Genomic DNA, 16,414 nt, shown 5'->3' with positions numbered 1-16,414 from the left:
ACAAATTAAGCTTGTAAAGGAGGCTCAGTCGGTGCCCTTGTTAAATTTGCATGTCAATACAAACGGCCAGACTGACTACTGCCACAGCAATGAGTGATGCAAACACACCTCATGCTGCTTTTATGTTTTTTTTTTTTTTTTTTTTTGACAAACTGCATTACAGCATCTCATTCAAAACACCCCGTATTCACTGATTCTTCATTTAATAAAATGTAATTACAGCCAGATACCGGCAATTGCTGAAAATAAAGTAAAAAAAAAAAAGAAAAGTGAGTAACATTTAAGTAAATTATTTGGAGACACATTTAAGTAACGCACATTTCATCTCAGAAGCAGGTGATTGGCCAGAGTGAAGCTGAGAACACAATGAGATCATTAGCTTGTCCAAACTCTCAGGCTTTTGTTATCATTAACCGAGTGCTAATAGTCCAGGGGGAGGCTAAGCTCACTAATGCTAGCGCCTGTTAAGTGGTCCGCCAGCTAATGGCGTCTTCCTGGGGTCCTGATATACAGCAAGGTCAGCTAAGACACATGGGAGAGAGAAAGAGAGAGAACAGACGTGAGAGAAAGCTGCAGACAGGACAACATGCTTTTTACCCTTAAATTAATTAAGTTCAATGTATTATATTATCATGTCTTTATGGCTTTGTTATAGAGCTGTTTGAAGGAATGTGTTTTTTTTTAACTTGTTAATACTAATACTACAGTATTGCTTTCTATTATAATATAGCTTTCTGTAATGCTTTGAACCCGTGTATTGAATAAACCCACTACAAATAGACTTGATCTGATATTTTTTAAACATTATAAATCTAGATCTTCAAAATCAAGGAAATATACTGAATCAAACTCAAGTTCTGTGATTCAGCAACTTAATTTTCAACCCACACATTTGGAACTGTTCATATACTGTAACCTCATATTTTGTTTCTTAGAACTAAGTTCACTTTTTAAAGCCAATATTGCGATGCCTTTTAATGAAAATGTTTCCAAGTGTTTCCATGTGTCATTTATCACATTCACTATGCACATGTGCCACTAATGTTTTACAACCAGAAAGGGTCACAATTTATTTGTCTTCATTTTTGAACATCATTTCTATTGTTGTACTTCTAACTTAAACTTCTTTTTGTGAAATGTTTTGCTTAAAACAGTGCTTGTACTTTGTTTCTTTCAAATACAGTTCATATTTTGCTATCTAATGCATTCAGACATTAAGCGTGTCTTAATTTTTAATTACTCTCCGTGGCCACTATATATGAACCTACAGCACTTTTTCCCTTTGACAATTTTATTTTATGACTTAAAGAACTTTTAACACTTATGCTGTGTTTTGTGGTCATTTTGACATAGAAAATATTTAATTTCCCAAAAATGCTAATGTTATTACATTGGAACGAAACCTTATGACTTTGCTCACATATGGTATAACAACATCCCCCCCAAAAAAGTATAATTTTTGACTGATAATTTATAACTGATTGATTGCAGGCCATGTTGATCTAAGTTCATGCATGTTGGTTGTTAGTAAACTTTGCCAAAATTATTCACAAATAAGCTTTTTTCACTCAAAACGGAAGTGCTTAAGCTTATATCAGTGAGGCTTACAATCAGTCAGTTCCAAAATTTATACAAAACCTGAGCTAACTGAAAGAAAATAAGTTGACAAAGAGGCTGAATCCAAGATATGGTGATAATATATCATAAGGAGATCAACAAGCAATTTTTTAAAGTCCCAGAGCACCGTATTAGGTAAAGCATTTTCAGCACAAGGGTTAAAATATTTTCAGTACATTATTCGTTTCTTATTCCTCTCGAGGAGTTGATTTGACCAACAATACTCTGAATAAGAGAGGGAGCTGTCACATGGAGCCTATGCTGTACACGTCCACTGCAATGAACAATATCACAGAGGAATGTTAGCAATTGCTGCTGGTCTTAAGGACACTTTAGTGTGTAAAGCTGCAAGCATATTTTCAAAGTAGGTCAAAAAAGTTTCACAGTTCTCAAATCTGCCTGTGTTTTGTGGATTGTTAAGTCAAGCCAGGGTGCATACAAGGGAATTACTGTCTTCAGCGAGTGCAGGCGAAGGACTCTGAACTCACAGCTTACCGACATTCCCTCACTTGCTAAATAAATACTCGCTCTACCTCCAGTATTAATCCCAAGAGAGCAGCCGAGAGAGCCAGAGAGATGTAATGTGTCCCTTTTGGAGGGGTTTCAGAAATGACGCAGTCAGATGAAGGGCACTACTTTAGAACAAGGCCCCTGTGTCAGTTTCCCTGCTACTGACTGACCTTCCTTACTCAAACACACACACACACACACACACACACACACACACACACACACACACACACACACACACACACACACACACACACACACAGCTACATAGAGGTAAAAACACAATTACACAAATGTGTTTGATTACTGAAATCATAAGCAGAGGCATGTGATTTGTTACAGTCAAGATTGGTTCCTTTATTCATACAATTTGACTACAACAAATCTTATTTGTACCCTGGTGTCAGTGTAAAATTCTTCAAAAAAGCTGCTTCGAATGCAACTTTCCAACCATTCCACAGTCATCTAGTCCGTTTTATACAAATGTGCAAAATAAGACCGTCTTTACGAATCCTTCAGTCTTCAGTGTCATTCCAGGATCCACAGGACATGGCTCGGTGGGGAAGGGGCGGGGCTTGCAGTCCTTAGCTCCGCCCGTTTCATATTCACCACATGCCCACAGTGACCGGCCATTCTAATTCAAGTAAAGTGCTCTTTTGAGAAAACACAAAGATTTGCATCCTTGAAATTTCTTCGCTCTCCATGGAGACAATAAAATAACACGCCGAGCGGGACGATAATAAAATTATAACAGCAAACTACACAGTTACCCTTTTGTGCCCTAACAAGGAAGCTCCGAGTAGTCATACGAACTCCAGCTTGCCATGTCCTGTGTACATCCCCCAGTGCACAAGAGATAGGAGGCGTTCACCTCCGCTTCCTCCTCCCGTGCACAACTCTGTCTGCCGCAGCTTATCGCAGCCCAGACAACAGTTCTCATGTCCCGTTACCGGCACCATGCACTCCAGGTCCAACTTAGCCACGTGGCCTTTCTTGGCGTGGTGGTGTCCATGAAAACTGTAATGCAGGCGAGACAGCATCTGTTGGCGCTGGGCCTGGAGACGCTTGTTTTCACTACGAAGCATTCGCAACGCCAGCATAATCAGCAGAACAAGGATAAGCCCACCCGCGATGGGAACCGCTATCACTGCTGCCCGGAACCACACCTCTTTAGCGGATGCTAACTCTTGCACCCTTGTGATCAGGTTCTGATTGGAGCTGTAGTATCGGTCTAGATAGAGCGATAGAGAGAGAGAGCATGGTGAGAAAAAAGTGAGATTTGCAGCTTAGGGAAGGAAAAAACAGCATGAGGTTTAACACTAACGTGTTACGTTTATACTTTTTCCACTCTTTTTAATATCTTAGCGCACCTTTTTCATTAAACAGGATTAAATTTATGTGCTTTGAGCCGTCTGTCAAAGGACGCTGTGAGAAGCACATTCCAGCACAGTGGGAACGTTTCATGATCCACGTGCAATAAAAAGTATGTGATCTGAATCCAAGTGCTAAAAGGTAAACTGCCAGTTACCCGCAAACTCGCGCTGCACTGGAAACCATTAAATATCAGCCTGCAGTTTGGAGCCGTGAGAACAGTAAAAGTCAATGTGTGTGCACGTGTATGTCTGATACTGAAGTATGTGTCACAAGGGTCCATGTTTGCACAGGATTGACGTCAGACATCAGTAAAGATAGTAACCTACTTCGATTAGATAAAAAAATATATCAATGCATAAAAGGAATCACTGTGTCCTGACTCAATGCCAGACAGTCTACTAAAACAGGAAAACTTAAAACTGTTAACAGGACAATTTACAAAAAAAAAAAAAAAAATTATATAGGCCTATGTATATATATATATAAATATGTTTATGTTCCACAGAAGAAGTCAGATTGGGATGACAAGTAAAAAGCTATCAGTCATGCAAACCTCATCATCAACACACAAACAGCTAGCATACAATACAATCCACTCATACAGCTTTTGCTTTTAGTCAGGTTTGTGTATCTTACCTGTCGAATCACCTCGAGGGTGCGTGAGGTCATGCAAACCTCTGTAGTTACACATATCATCATGGCAGCACTCTACAGGAGAGGAGCTTCCGCTAGAAACATCCATTTTTTTGCTGGCGCACACGTCTGCGGAGTTTAATAGCGAATCTACACAGCCATGTGTTAGAGGTGAGTTTGTGTTTAGTGGGTCCAGGACCTTGGTGAAGCAAGCGTTGAGCTCCGATTTACACATGTATCCAGTGGCAACACAGTGCGGTGCGTCACAGTAGCACCTGATCTCTCCTGCAAAACAGAAAAGTCAGAAAAGATCAAATAAAATATGTAATTAATTGATATCATTGACATTAATGCACCATCTTGGATATATTAAATCATAAAACACCAGTCCTGAAGCTTTCCAAGGATTCTTGACACTAATTCTGTTAACATTTTAAACCAGCACCAACAACTGCAACTGAAAATTTGCCCAGTGTTGCGTGGGAACGCTGAAATTCCCATCACATCCATTCCAACAGAAATTAAGCATTTTATTAGAGAACTAAACTGTGCTGTATTTTTAACATTAGCCTACTAAGATTTCAAGTACTGCGACTTAGTTAGCTTTTTATTACCAGGATAGCATTCTTCACTTCCCCAAAGAGGATGTTAGTGAAAATAAGCAACTTAAACGAAACTACTTGAATGTTATGCTAGAGGAAGGCGAAAGAGAGGACTAACAGCGCTGTGACTAGTGTTTGTGTCAGAACACTAATATGTGGCAACTTCTGTTCAACACTGTAACTGTGTCATGGCTTTTCACGCAAGGGATCCTTTTAGCCTTATAAAACAGGAACCGTGTAGCTTATAATTAGTGGTTTGTTTGCCAAAGTAAATTTCTTTCAACCCAAATGGAAACTTATAAAGGGGGGTGAGAGCAGGACTCTTTCTTCAGTTAGCACGCAAACGCACTTGTGGTCAAACCTGGCATTAAGTCGGAGGGTAACTTTTAAAGGGACAGTTCACCCAAAAATGAAAATTCTTTCATTTACTCGCACTCGTGTTGTTTTGCAACTGTATGACGTTCTTTTATCTAAAGGAGATGTTGAGGGCCGACAGCATCAGTCGCGCTTTATTTTTATTGCATCTTTTATTAATACAATGAAGGCGAATGGTGACTGAAACTGTCATTCTAATTTTGTTCGCCAAAGAAAGTCATACAGATTAAAAACGTGAAAGACGACACAAATTATTGCTAGTTTAACATTTCGCGTTTGTGTATTACGGTTAAATTGTAGGCTATTTCAGTGGTCAGTCAATTCATCCTTATTACCAAAACTAGCACTGCGCGTGGATGTGAAACAGAACACTAAACACACACCACGACACGAACACAAATAAACACGGCCTTTGTGTTGTCGTAAGCTGCTTGTGTACACTGTCCAGAGCTGGAGTTACATGCCATCTCATTAGAGTAAATACTCGCTTGAGTTCTTCTTATCAGTTAGGCTAAATTGGTTTATTATTTATTTTATCTCTGATGGTGGTGCTTATTTAACAATGCATAGAAACGAACCATAGCACTCTTGTTCTCGGCGGGTGTTGCAAATCAAAGTTTAACAAATGCCCAGAAAATTATATAGCTGTGTTTTGGCACGTAATAGCTGGTTTATAAAGCATATAAACGACCGTAGAACAGCCAAAATAGATTAAGATGGTTTTTGGAACATGTTAGCGGGTCAACCAGATTTTAGCAACACATTTTAAACTAGAATTCTTCTTCTATTTCTTGTTTTTTTCCCCAACGATTTATGAAACGCTATTTTTAAAAATGGAAGCCAAATGCAGATCAAGTTATAAAGGTCGTTAGAGCACAGTTCTAAGAAATGAAATGAACATTTTATAATGAATTGTTTACATATTATTAACAAGTTTACTTGTAGCATTAATTAAAATTGTAGCTAGGCGTTGAAGCCAGGAGAAATGTATATAGTATAAGGACTTTTTGTTTTTGAGCGCTACAGTTTAACATGTCTTAGTGTTCAGTCTCGAGCGCATAATCTCAGTCTTACCTTTCGTGAGAAGAACAGCCATCGCACAGAGTTCCAGCTGAAACCAGAGAGAAACAAGGCTGGAATGGCGATCCATTTACAACTGTTTTTCCTTGTCGTGATACCCTGTGGCAAGACCCTCCGAATGGTTTGAGGACTTGTTACATATGTCCTACATTGATTACTGCATTCCCCGGGATACGTGAACTGCGCTGTATCCAAAAACAAACGGGAACAGAAAGACTGTGTCTTGTTCCATCAGACCAACGCCGAGCTGCTGAGATCCGAACTACAAAAACATTCCTGGTGCGTAACCAAACCAATCCGTCACGCGCAAGAAACACGAATATATACACACACAAAACAGACTCGTGAAATAATACAAAGAAAAATCCAAAAGAAATGAGATTTGGACAACTATCCTAGATGACGGAGCAGCGGCTCACTGATCGCGGTGATTTCACTGGATCACTTTTGGGAGCAGTGTAGCCACGCCCACACGAACGTTCATTGGTCTGCTTTGTTGGTTCATTTGCATACACCGTCCTATTGGCATTGGTATTGGTTCACACAGCGGTCATACAATGTGTCTTTCCGCCTACAGATGCTGAGACAGAATCGCATGATGAGGCAGGTCGCAAGAAAATAATAATAATAATAATAATAACATAATGGTTATTAAAATGGGAGCTGGTGTGGCTGATTACGAAACAGAAACCTAATAATTGTATCCTCGAGATTAAAAGACCCCTATCAAAACCATTAAGATCTTAACGTTAGTCCCTGAGGATTTAATTAATAATGATTTTTTTTTTGTAATTATATTTTTTTGAGAAGCGTGTTAAACTATGTTTCAGTGCGTTGTCAGCCATATGACAGTGTTTCCAGTGTTTCCCGGGCTGCTGGAGGTGGATACTGCAGGCCTGCACTAGAGAGTGGATGTAGGAGGGTAGGTTAGAGAAATTAGCAATCCAAAGAGGCACATGGCGCCAGCGAGACGACACAGACAGACAGTGACACTCAATTACCCCCCAGACAATCCCATGCAAAACACACAGAGCACAACGATCGATATCTCAACTGCCCTACCCGCCCTAATGTGTTCAGCACTTTGGTCAGGGCATGTGCTTCACAATTGAAGGCATTTTGGGCAAACTTGAACCATAAATAAATGTTCTATAAATATAACCAAGTCTAGTGATGCAGTAGGCTATTTACACAAACATTTAGATCCACACATCACACAGTAGGCTAGGCTACGATGTCTTTTATTTGAATTATTTGAAAATAAAACAAAATTAATCATTAGAATAAAATAAAAAAAAATTGCTGAAAAAAAATCATGTTGATTTGAAAAGTCTGCCTCTGTGAGGTTACAGGCTAAAACGGTTTATGCATTTAACTATTTTGTTGCGTATATATTTTCTGTATCTCTCTCTCTCTCTCTGTCTGTTTAATTATTTAAAAAGTGAAAAGGTTAAAGAGTTAATTGACTTGAATTAAAAAAAAAAAAACATTTAGATGTTACCATTTTGGGGTTACAATTTTGCCCCTACACCCTTTTCTTTTAAATAAAACTGTACCTTTGCGATTTTTAATCTATCGGATTCACAATAGCATTCATTTAAAAAAATCCCCATATCCATTTCATTAAAAATTAATATATAAAATACTCTTGTTAAATAAATCAAAACACACACACACACACAGCCTATAGATAGATAGATAGATAGATAGATAGATATACAAACAAAAACACACACACACACACACACAGCCTATAGATAGATAGATAGATAGATAGATAGATAGATAGATAGATAGATAGATAGATAGATAGATAGATAGATAGATAGATAGATAGATAGAAGGATAGTGTGTGGAATTTATACTGTGGTTTATAGCTGAAGGTAGTGACGGACAGGAGATAGGGAAGTGTTTGATGATGAGAGACAGACTGGGAGACGCTCACATCTGATAGACGCTCATCGATTCAGTGTCAAAGGCTAAAGACAAGCCATTCCGCTTCAGGGGACACATTCAGAGACCTACAGAAATGACCGGATTGACAGCAATTATCCTAATTGTTGGTAATTTCACAGAGGCGCCAGTTCAAAACCAGTCCTCCCTTCAAATGGCGAGGTTCACACCTCCACAGACTCATCTGAGAAACTACGAAACATCACTTCTGATACTTCTAACGCTCCGGTGAGCTGTCTGAGGAAAAAGCTACATTTTTCTATCATTCTTCATTTGATCCACCTATAGCTAATTCAGAATATTACCTTTAATGTTTAGTAATTTCGCTATGAATAACGACCATTCAGCAGCAATTAACTCCAAAGAACAGTTTATTCTCCTAATTAAGAGGAATCACAAGATGATGTGGAATACAGTAATCATGACTTTCATAATAAGCCTATCAGTAAATGTTCTCATGCACATTACAATAATTTAGCAAACGGGAAGTTTTTCGTAGAGTAGTTAAGGTAGATTTGTCAGCCACCAAACATGTTTATCCATCTTCGTGTCAAATAACATATCTGTTAATTAACATTTCAAACAACTGCATAGACGATTCGCAAAGACTTTCTGTTTGAATGATCAGGTGCTGCCCTCTTGTGTCCAATTGTGAAAATGTCCACTTTTTATGTCCATGTTCAGGGTTCCAAACCCAATCACTTACCGAAACATTAGAGAAACTGTAGTGACATTTGCTAGCACATGAAACGATCATTTATACATGTTTACAGGGGCCACTTTATGCTAATTTGGCTCAGCTGATCAAATCGGATAGAAATGGTTCAAGCCCTTAAACTATACAATATGAAATAACTCTTCTACACTACACCGATAAAAAGAAATGTGAACAAATACCAACTGCTATTTGTTTTCTCCCTTTGAAGTTAAATTACATTTATTAGCACATGCTGCTCTGCTTTTGTTCTTGAATGCCTAGAATATCTAAAATAGCTAACAAACTTTCGTCAGCATATTTTTAGCCTTTCACCAACCTAAGAGCTATAAATATGTCTCTTAAATCATAAAACATTTGATGTTGAGTTACTCAGCATGTTGCATAACCTACCCTTCACATCTCAAGACCTCAAGCTGAGGCACATCTGAGTCCTACAGGGAACTCGACTCTGAACGGCTTTTAAATGATAGCACACATCATGCGCTTGATGTGCGATTATTCGAGAGGCATTTATCCATTTAGGCCATATTTATGTTCCAACTCCTCGTTTCTCTTTGACCAGTCCACTTCACACAAAAAAAGTATGACTTTACTTTTTTAGTAAATTTACAGCATGTTTTTGTATTCTTAAGTATATTCAGATTTTTTTTTTCCTCAATCCACGAGTAGACATTCACATCTTGACAGACGTAGAACACAGGCCAGGTAACTTTCGTCCAGATCTGATGTAAAGATTAGAACGAAGGAAACGGGTTTTGTCGGGACAAAAAAAAAGACAGCTAATATTATAAATACTACAAACACTGACTCCTAGTGGTCATAACCGGGAACATAATTTTTTGCAAATCTTTCATATTTTATTTCAATTAAACAATTTTTAATAGTTTTAGTTGTCACTGTATGAACAAATATTCCTTTCGAGATCTGCTTTTAAAGTGCTACTAAATTCGTTTTAAAGATGAAATGTCGTAGATGACAGCAAATGTAATTTAAAGTGTTAAAATAGGGATAAAGAACATGAACATTTAAAACATTTAAAATATCCAATATCAACTGTTATACTTAATGTCCTCCAGACAGTGTATAACCTAGGTTTTATGCTATTTTTTGCCTAATTTAAATGTTTTGTAGTAAACTCAACATACTAAGAACCTAAGACATACTGACAGAATACGAACCAAAAAAAAATAAAAAATACAACAAATTTTTAGTTTAGCATGTTTATTACAATACATACATTTCACATTTGACCTTCTGACCCCAGGTGACCCTGCCCTCACCCTGGTGTAACAGGGTTGGTGATGTCCAGTCCTTGGCTGACCCTCGGTTTTCCAGTAGCACTTTTCCCCCCATTCCATCCATTCAGGGTGCAAAGGAAAATGTGTGGTAATAATTTATGAATACAACATATCTGATAGACTAATAATCACTGCAACTTTAATAAAACTTTAACTTCATTATTACTTAGCAACTGTACATAGGAATGAACTCTGGTTTTTAACACAAGTTGCCACAGCAACTCGTTGATTTTTTTCCTTTTTCTTTTTTTTTTTTTTTTTTAAGTACAGTTTCCTTTTCTTTTTCTTTTTTTAAACAAAACAAGGGCACAGAAAAGAAATAAAAAGAAAAAGAAAAGAAAAAAAAAAAACCTGGAAAGATTAAGAGGAAAGAAAAAGGGGATCCTGGGTGACAACCAGTCTTCATCTCCTGCTAAAGGAGGTGAGGGAGGGGAACGACATGGGTTGAGCTGCAGGAATGATTCTCTTTCTCTCCTTTCGTTCTTCTCTCACATTCACTCCATCACGGAAGCAGGCACTGGTGATGACCATGGGCATATCGCTGGGTCATTAGGGGCAGGTAGGAGACCACTGAACCATTGTGGACAAACATGATGTAAACCCCCTCAAAAGGCATGGGGTGAGGGAATGAAACCATTATAGTGCAACCAGAGAAAGAAACAGGTAAACTAACCAATAAACCATGTAGCAGTACTACAATGTCTCATATGTAGCGAGTGAAAGAAATGAACCAGTGGATACGTGTGCACAGTTGTGAGAAGAAAAAGAGTTGTGTACGTCATCGTCCTTGTTAAATGTCCCGGTCGACTATGTCCACCTTTTCCATGCAGGTCTGGTACATGCTCAAGGCAATGGTTCACCGATCGTATATCTGAAGAGCATTTGTTTTCTTTTTTTGTTGTTGTTTTTTAATCGTCATTTAAAAATCTGCAGTCAAGAGTTCTACATATGGTGGCAATGAGGGCACTTGAGATCCCGGTCTGCCTTGGTGCTGATTAGTTTAACGTTTGGATGTCAAAAGCTTTGATAGGCATGGCTTCATCTACAAAATATATTCACAACATGGAAATAACATCTACAAATAATCTACATGTACAGGGACGGGGCGAGGGCAAGTCCTCCGAAAACCTCTCCCCTCCCCCTCCCACCCTCAGTCCAAAGCAAGACCTCGCTGCAGCTCGTTTAATTTAAGACTGGGCCCAGAGCAGAACGCAACAGAACTTGGGTTCTCCAGGGTTCCACGCACACGAAATGGGTTTTGCCCACTCATTCACCTACCCCTCTTCTCCTCCTGTTTCAAGACCACATCGCAAACCCAGAGTTCCTCAAACCATGAAGGAATTTTGATTCTTCAACTTTTCAAGTTCTTTAATTTGTTGTCTCAAAAACAGTATCCTGTAAAAGAAAAACAAAGGGAGAATCAAGTTAGTACATTGTATGTGTTGGTACATGGGAGTCACATGCTCTGGTATATGAGAAAGTGAAATGCGTTGACCTCTGCTCGCGCAATGTGGCCTGGATCTCGCACACTCGCACCAGGGAGCGTAGGTTCTTCAGCTCTGTGCAGTTCTCTGACATGTAGATGCTGCCCATGGTGTGAGCCTCTTCACGTAACCGCGAGGCCTGGAAGGGAGAGCCGTATTCGAATTGTTAGCAGTGCAACAAAACATCTGGATTTCGGTAGCAGACAGATGGATGCCAATGATGTGTGTTCAGCAGCCCAATGTTTAATGAATACAGTTCAATGCTGTGTGTTTTTTGTCCACTGAGGCTGTATATGGTGCTAACCTTTTCCTAAAATGTCTTCTGAGACCCTGTTAATACCCCTTGAGTTATCAGATGGTCAGTACTAAGGCTACGTTCACACTGCAAGCCTTAGTGCTCAATTATGATTTTTTTGTGTAGCTGTTCACATTGTTGTTATAAATGTGGCCAATATCAGATTTACAGTGTGAACAGATCATAGTTCTGATCTGACCCGCTTGCCCAAAAGAATGATACAAACAGGGTTTCCAGATTATCACAACAAAATCCACCCAATTGTTTCTCAAAACTAGTCTAAAACTAGCCCAACCATGTTCAGGGAGGTAAACATTGCGTTAGTGGGGTCGCGCCAACTCACGAAGTTGAACAGTGGAAAAAGTAGCCATATTCTGCGGGGAAACTGTGGATTTGGCAACACTTGCACAGCATGCTGTCATATGGAAGTAAACATGCAGAACATTAAGTAGCCACATTTGCCTGCAGTGTAAACGTAGCGTAAGATAACTAGAAACTGCGTTTTGTTGTTCACAGTTTCTTTATTTGTTTTTAATTTGGTAAGGGTCGGTAAGATTTTTTTTTAATGCTTCTGAAGTCTCTTATAGCCATCAAGGTAGCATTTATTTGATTAAAGATACAATAAAAACAGCAATATTGTAAAACATTACAATTTGAAATAACTGTTTTATGTTTTAAAATCTCATTTATTCCTGTGACAGCAAAGCTGACTTTTCAGCAGCCATTTTTTCAGTCTTCAGTGTCACATGATCCTCAATCATTATAAATCATTCTAATATGTTGGTTTGCTGCACAAGGAAAAAAATATGTTATCAATGTTGAAAATGCTGCTGCTTCATATTTGTCAAACCTGTACAACTTTCTTTGGTCCTACTTTATAGTGGCCTTAACTACTATGTACTTCGTATCTATGTACTTCACATGAAAAGATAAGTAAAATGTACTTACGGTGTTCATATACTGAATTGCAAAACACACTAGGGCTGTCAAAAAAAAAATTCGAATTTTGAATATTTGTTGAATTAAAGAAAAAGAATTCACATTCGAATGCAAAAACATTGCATTCGAATTTTAGGTCTGCGTCAGCCAGTCTTATCAGTGGCGCACGAAATGCGGCGACAATATAAGTGTCTTTGTTAGCCTATCCAGTTGAACCCACTAATTGTGGCACTGCTACGTTGTTCATTCAATATATTGCGGAAAACGAGAGCATCAGATATGGAGATGATGTTGTTTACGTCAAAACTGAAACAAATCCGTTCACACAGAACGCATATTTATCACATTTTCTAGAGGGACATCTATCAGCGTTGCACTTGCATCTAGCACAAGAGAGCGGCACGTTTAGAAAGCCATGTAAAATGAAAGTTCAACTTTTTAAAAAACATGTCTCAAGACATGTCTTAAGTAGCTCTTTGTGATTGGATTTCAGACCTTTGTATTAAACTATACATTCATGCATGGTGCTGGTTTTTTTTTTCTAATTGTTTAAGCAACTTTATTAATTATATATGGTTTATAAACATTATTTTAAACATCATGCACTTTTTTTTCCAAAGATAGTCATGTTATTTTATTACACTTTGAAGAAACGTGCATTTTATTACGTTTTTGCGAAATGCGCCCTCGTGGCCTCAGGATAGAAGCCAAAAGCTTTTTCCCCCCAACTGAAATTATGCCTTTTAAATTTGAATATAATTAATAATAACATTTAAGTAGAAAATTCTAATTTAGTTTTTCAGTCATTTTGACAGCCCTACAAAACACTTCTGCTGCTACTGAGGTGGGATATGGGTAAGGTTAGGGACAGGTTTGGTGGTATGGGTAGGTTTAAGGGTGGGTTAAGGTGTAAGGGATGTGCCAACAGTGTAATTATAACTGTAATTACAGAAATTAATTATAGATGTAATTGCATGGAGGTTTTTTTTTTTTTAATATAAATGCAAATGTAAAGACATACATGTACACAATAAGCTTGTTGTACCAAATTATTAATGTAAACATAAGTAGTTAAAGCCACTTAGTACAGACCTGCCAACCTTGGAATTTTTTTGAGTACCATCAGCGTGGCAGGCAGGCGTTGGGGGCGGGGTGTAATGGGGGTACACAGTTTACTGTTTTTTACTGTTTACCTTAACTGTTTAGTTAATTATTGCTATTTAGTTTTTGTTTTATGCCATTTAAAAAAAAAAAAAAAAAAAAAAAAAAAAAAAAAAACTCCAGTACACACTAATTAAAACTCCAGTACACTTCTGCATAGGGCTCTGTATTTTTTTGGCTGATTTGCAGTATACGGTAGCCTATATATCTCCGTATTCTGTATTTGGATTAAACAAATAAAGTGAATGTAAGTATGTACACAAATATTATGTGCAAAAAAGGGTTAAAATCACATTACATTGTAACACTGCAATCTAAAAAAAAAAAAAATTTTAAAGCAGAAGTTAAAGTTACTAAACTAAACATTAAACTAATAAAAAGAACAGACTAATTGAGTAAAAAGGTTATTTTGATTACCCCATTACACTTTACAGTTACTGCTTTCATACAAATTTTTTAGGTTTAAAATTCTACATGTGTCACATTTATTGTCCAACTACAAATATTTCAGCAAAATGTATATTTTAGTCAGTTATTGCGCTCCAATTTCATTGAGCTCTGTCTGTTTGGCACGCATGCGCAGTTTAGCAGAGAATCGCTTAAGCAAAAGCTCATGCATTTCTGACAGCAAAATGGAAATATTTGCATGGCTTCTTTTTAACATTTACAAATGGAGAATATACCTGTGAAATGCAAATTATGCATTAAGGAAAACAGCACATCTACAACACATTAAACAGCGCGTCTCTGTCAGCCTCACACGCGGCCTTTCTGTCAGAGCATTTGACGGGGTGAGTGCGAGCCGCTTTGAATTGAAACTATAAACTATAGGCTACTAGGAGAGAAATAAAATGCAGAAATGATTTAAATGCAAAACAAACTCTTGGTTGAACTCTTCATCTTTTTCTGTTGCTTGTTTTGTATACTGTGCGTGGACGGAGGCGTCAATAGATTTTTGCATAGTTTAGATTGACAAATCGTACTAGCATACTTAAAGGTCAAAATGTGTAGACGCTACGCAAAATGCATACAGGTTGGCAGGTCTGCTAAGTATAAAGTGGGATGCTTTTTTGTCAGGATTTTTTTTTTAAATAGAACATTTAAAAGAATAGCATTTATCTGAAATAGAAATCTTCATTTTAAAAGTCACTGTCACTTTTGATCACATTATTGCATTCTTTCTGAATAAAAGTATGAATTATTCACAAAAAACATTAATGTTTCCATACCTGTTTCTCCACGTGCTCTGCGGGCCACCCTTGCACATGTTTGATGAGGTTCTCATTGAAGTGTGCAGCCAGCGTGGGTGTAAAGGAACACGTTGCTCTGCCTGGAGCTGTGCCAGCAGGTACTGAGCCTGGGGGCATTGCTCCACTGACTACACCTGGTCCTACAACAACAACAACAACAATTATTACTGCTGCTGTTACTGCCCATGTGGTTTGGACCTGGAGACGGACTTCTCTGACTGCTGCAAATCACAAACAGTGGATGGGTCAATGTCTTTCTGATTTAACAAACTACTTTAGCTGATTTAAAGCTACTTTTTATGTGCAAATCCATTCATTGATTCATGTGATCCCAGAACATCAAAATCAGCAATATCACAAACAGCCAGAAGATGGCAGTCAAAAAACACAAAACAAGCCACTTTGAGCTACAAATATAGCTGCAGTTCAGTACCCATAAGCCTACATTAAACTTTTATTTTGTGCATTTATTTTTATTTAGAAAGTTTTGATGAATCCATTAAGTAATTTCCAAATGTTTTAAGTTACCTCTGTCTCTGCAGCGTCCGTGGAGAGTTGCCGTTGTCGTGATGTTTGTCTGTGGGGTGGGACTGCTGGGACGATGGTGGAGGGAGAGAACTGGACTTAACTGTCAAAGCGTTCATCTGAAAAAGATAGGGAAAATGAGTTCCAAAGCCATACTTTCATTTGTGACATCTGTCATCTCATTGGACAGCAGTATACCTTGGTCTGTGAGGAGACTGGTGTGGTGCTGAGGGGGGGTTTGAGGGAGGCTGTGTTGGTCTGCGGTGTGCTGATTCTAGGAGACACATACGACCGAGGAGAGGAAGCGTCTGACGTCAGAGACATCGGAGACTGGCTGGACTGCTGGGCTACTCCACAGGACAAAAAGAGAGAGAAGACAGAGATGAGGTGAAGGGATAGTGTCTAATCATGGCAGGCATGTACTTGGTTAACAAATGTGGTTATGATTACAATCTAAAGTTTGTGTTGTTAACATTAACTAAAACTATTCAAAACACTGAAATGAAGCTGAAATAAAATCTATATTAGAAAATTAAAATGTAAACTTTTGAAATGTTGCCTTGGCAACTAAATAATATTTATACTGTCAATCCTAACATG

The 16,414-nt window shown here is 38.1% G+C and overlaps 2 protein-coding genes across 2 annotated transcripts in view; both read right to left on the bottom strand.

The window, feature by feature from the left end:
- Positions 1 to 2,466: 2,466 nt before the first annotated feature.
- LOC109102772 (BMP and activin membrane-bound inhibitor homolog) lies at positions 2,467 to 6,633 on the bottom strand. Its single transcript, XM_042735455.1, has 3 exons — positions 6,186 to 6,633; positions 4,138 to 4,419; positions 2,467 to 3,358 (listed from the first exon to the last, which is right to left on the bottom strand). The coding sequence occupies exons 1-3, from the start codon at positions 6,259 to 6,261 to the stop codon at positions 2,931 to 2,933; spliced, it is 786 nt and encodes a 261-aa protein (XP_042591389.1). The 5' UTR covers positions 6,262 to 6,633; the 3' UTR covers positions 2,467 to 2,930.
- Positions 6,634 to 10,066: 3,433 nt separating this feature from the next.
- The window catches only part of LOC109102322 (WW domain-containing adapter protein with coiled-coil-like), a 35,500-nt gene continuing 29,152 nt past the window's right edge, over positions 10,067 to 16,414 (bottom strand). The window contains 6 exon segments of the mRNA XM_042735454.1: positions 10,067 to 11,555; positions 11,656 to 11,783; positions 15,269 to 15,449; positions 15,451 to 15,510; positions 15,818 to 15,933; positions 16,013 to 16,161. Coding sequence (XP_042591388.1) covers positions 11,486 to 11,555; positions 11,656 to 11,783; positions 15,269 to 15,449; positions 15,451 to 15,510; positions 15,818 to 15,933; positions 16,013 to 16,161 — 704 coding nt within the window. The 3' untranslated portion in view covers positions 10,067 to 11,485.

Source organism: Cyprinus carpio, chromosome B12, assembly GCF_018340385.1.
Source record: "Cyprinus carpio isolate SPL01 chromosome B12, ASM1834038v1, whole genome shotgun sequence".
In the NCBI taxonomy this organism is placed as follows: Eukaryota; Metazoa; Chordata; class Actinopteri; order Cypriniformes; family Cyprinidae; genus Cyprinus; species Cyprinus carpio.
This window is presented reverse-complemented; position numbering and strand designations above follow the sequence as displayed.

What these genes read in the sequence shown, in the direction of transcription:
- LOC109102772 (XM_042735455.1), bottom strand. Translation starts at nt 6,261, where the DNA reads ATGGATCGCCATTCCAGCCTTGTTTCTCTCTGGTTTCAGCTGGAACTC. An exon ending in GGCTGTTCTTCTCACGAAAG is followed by an intron (nt 4,420 to 6,185) that starts GTAAGACTGAGA and finishes TCTGTTTTGCAG; the next exon opens with GAGAGATCAGGTGCTACTGT. An exon ending in CCCTCGAGGTGATTCGACAG is followed by an intron (nt 3,359 to 4,137) that starts GTAAGATACACA and finishes CGCTCTATCTAG; the next exon opens with ACCGATACTACAGCTCCAAT.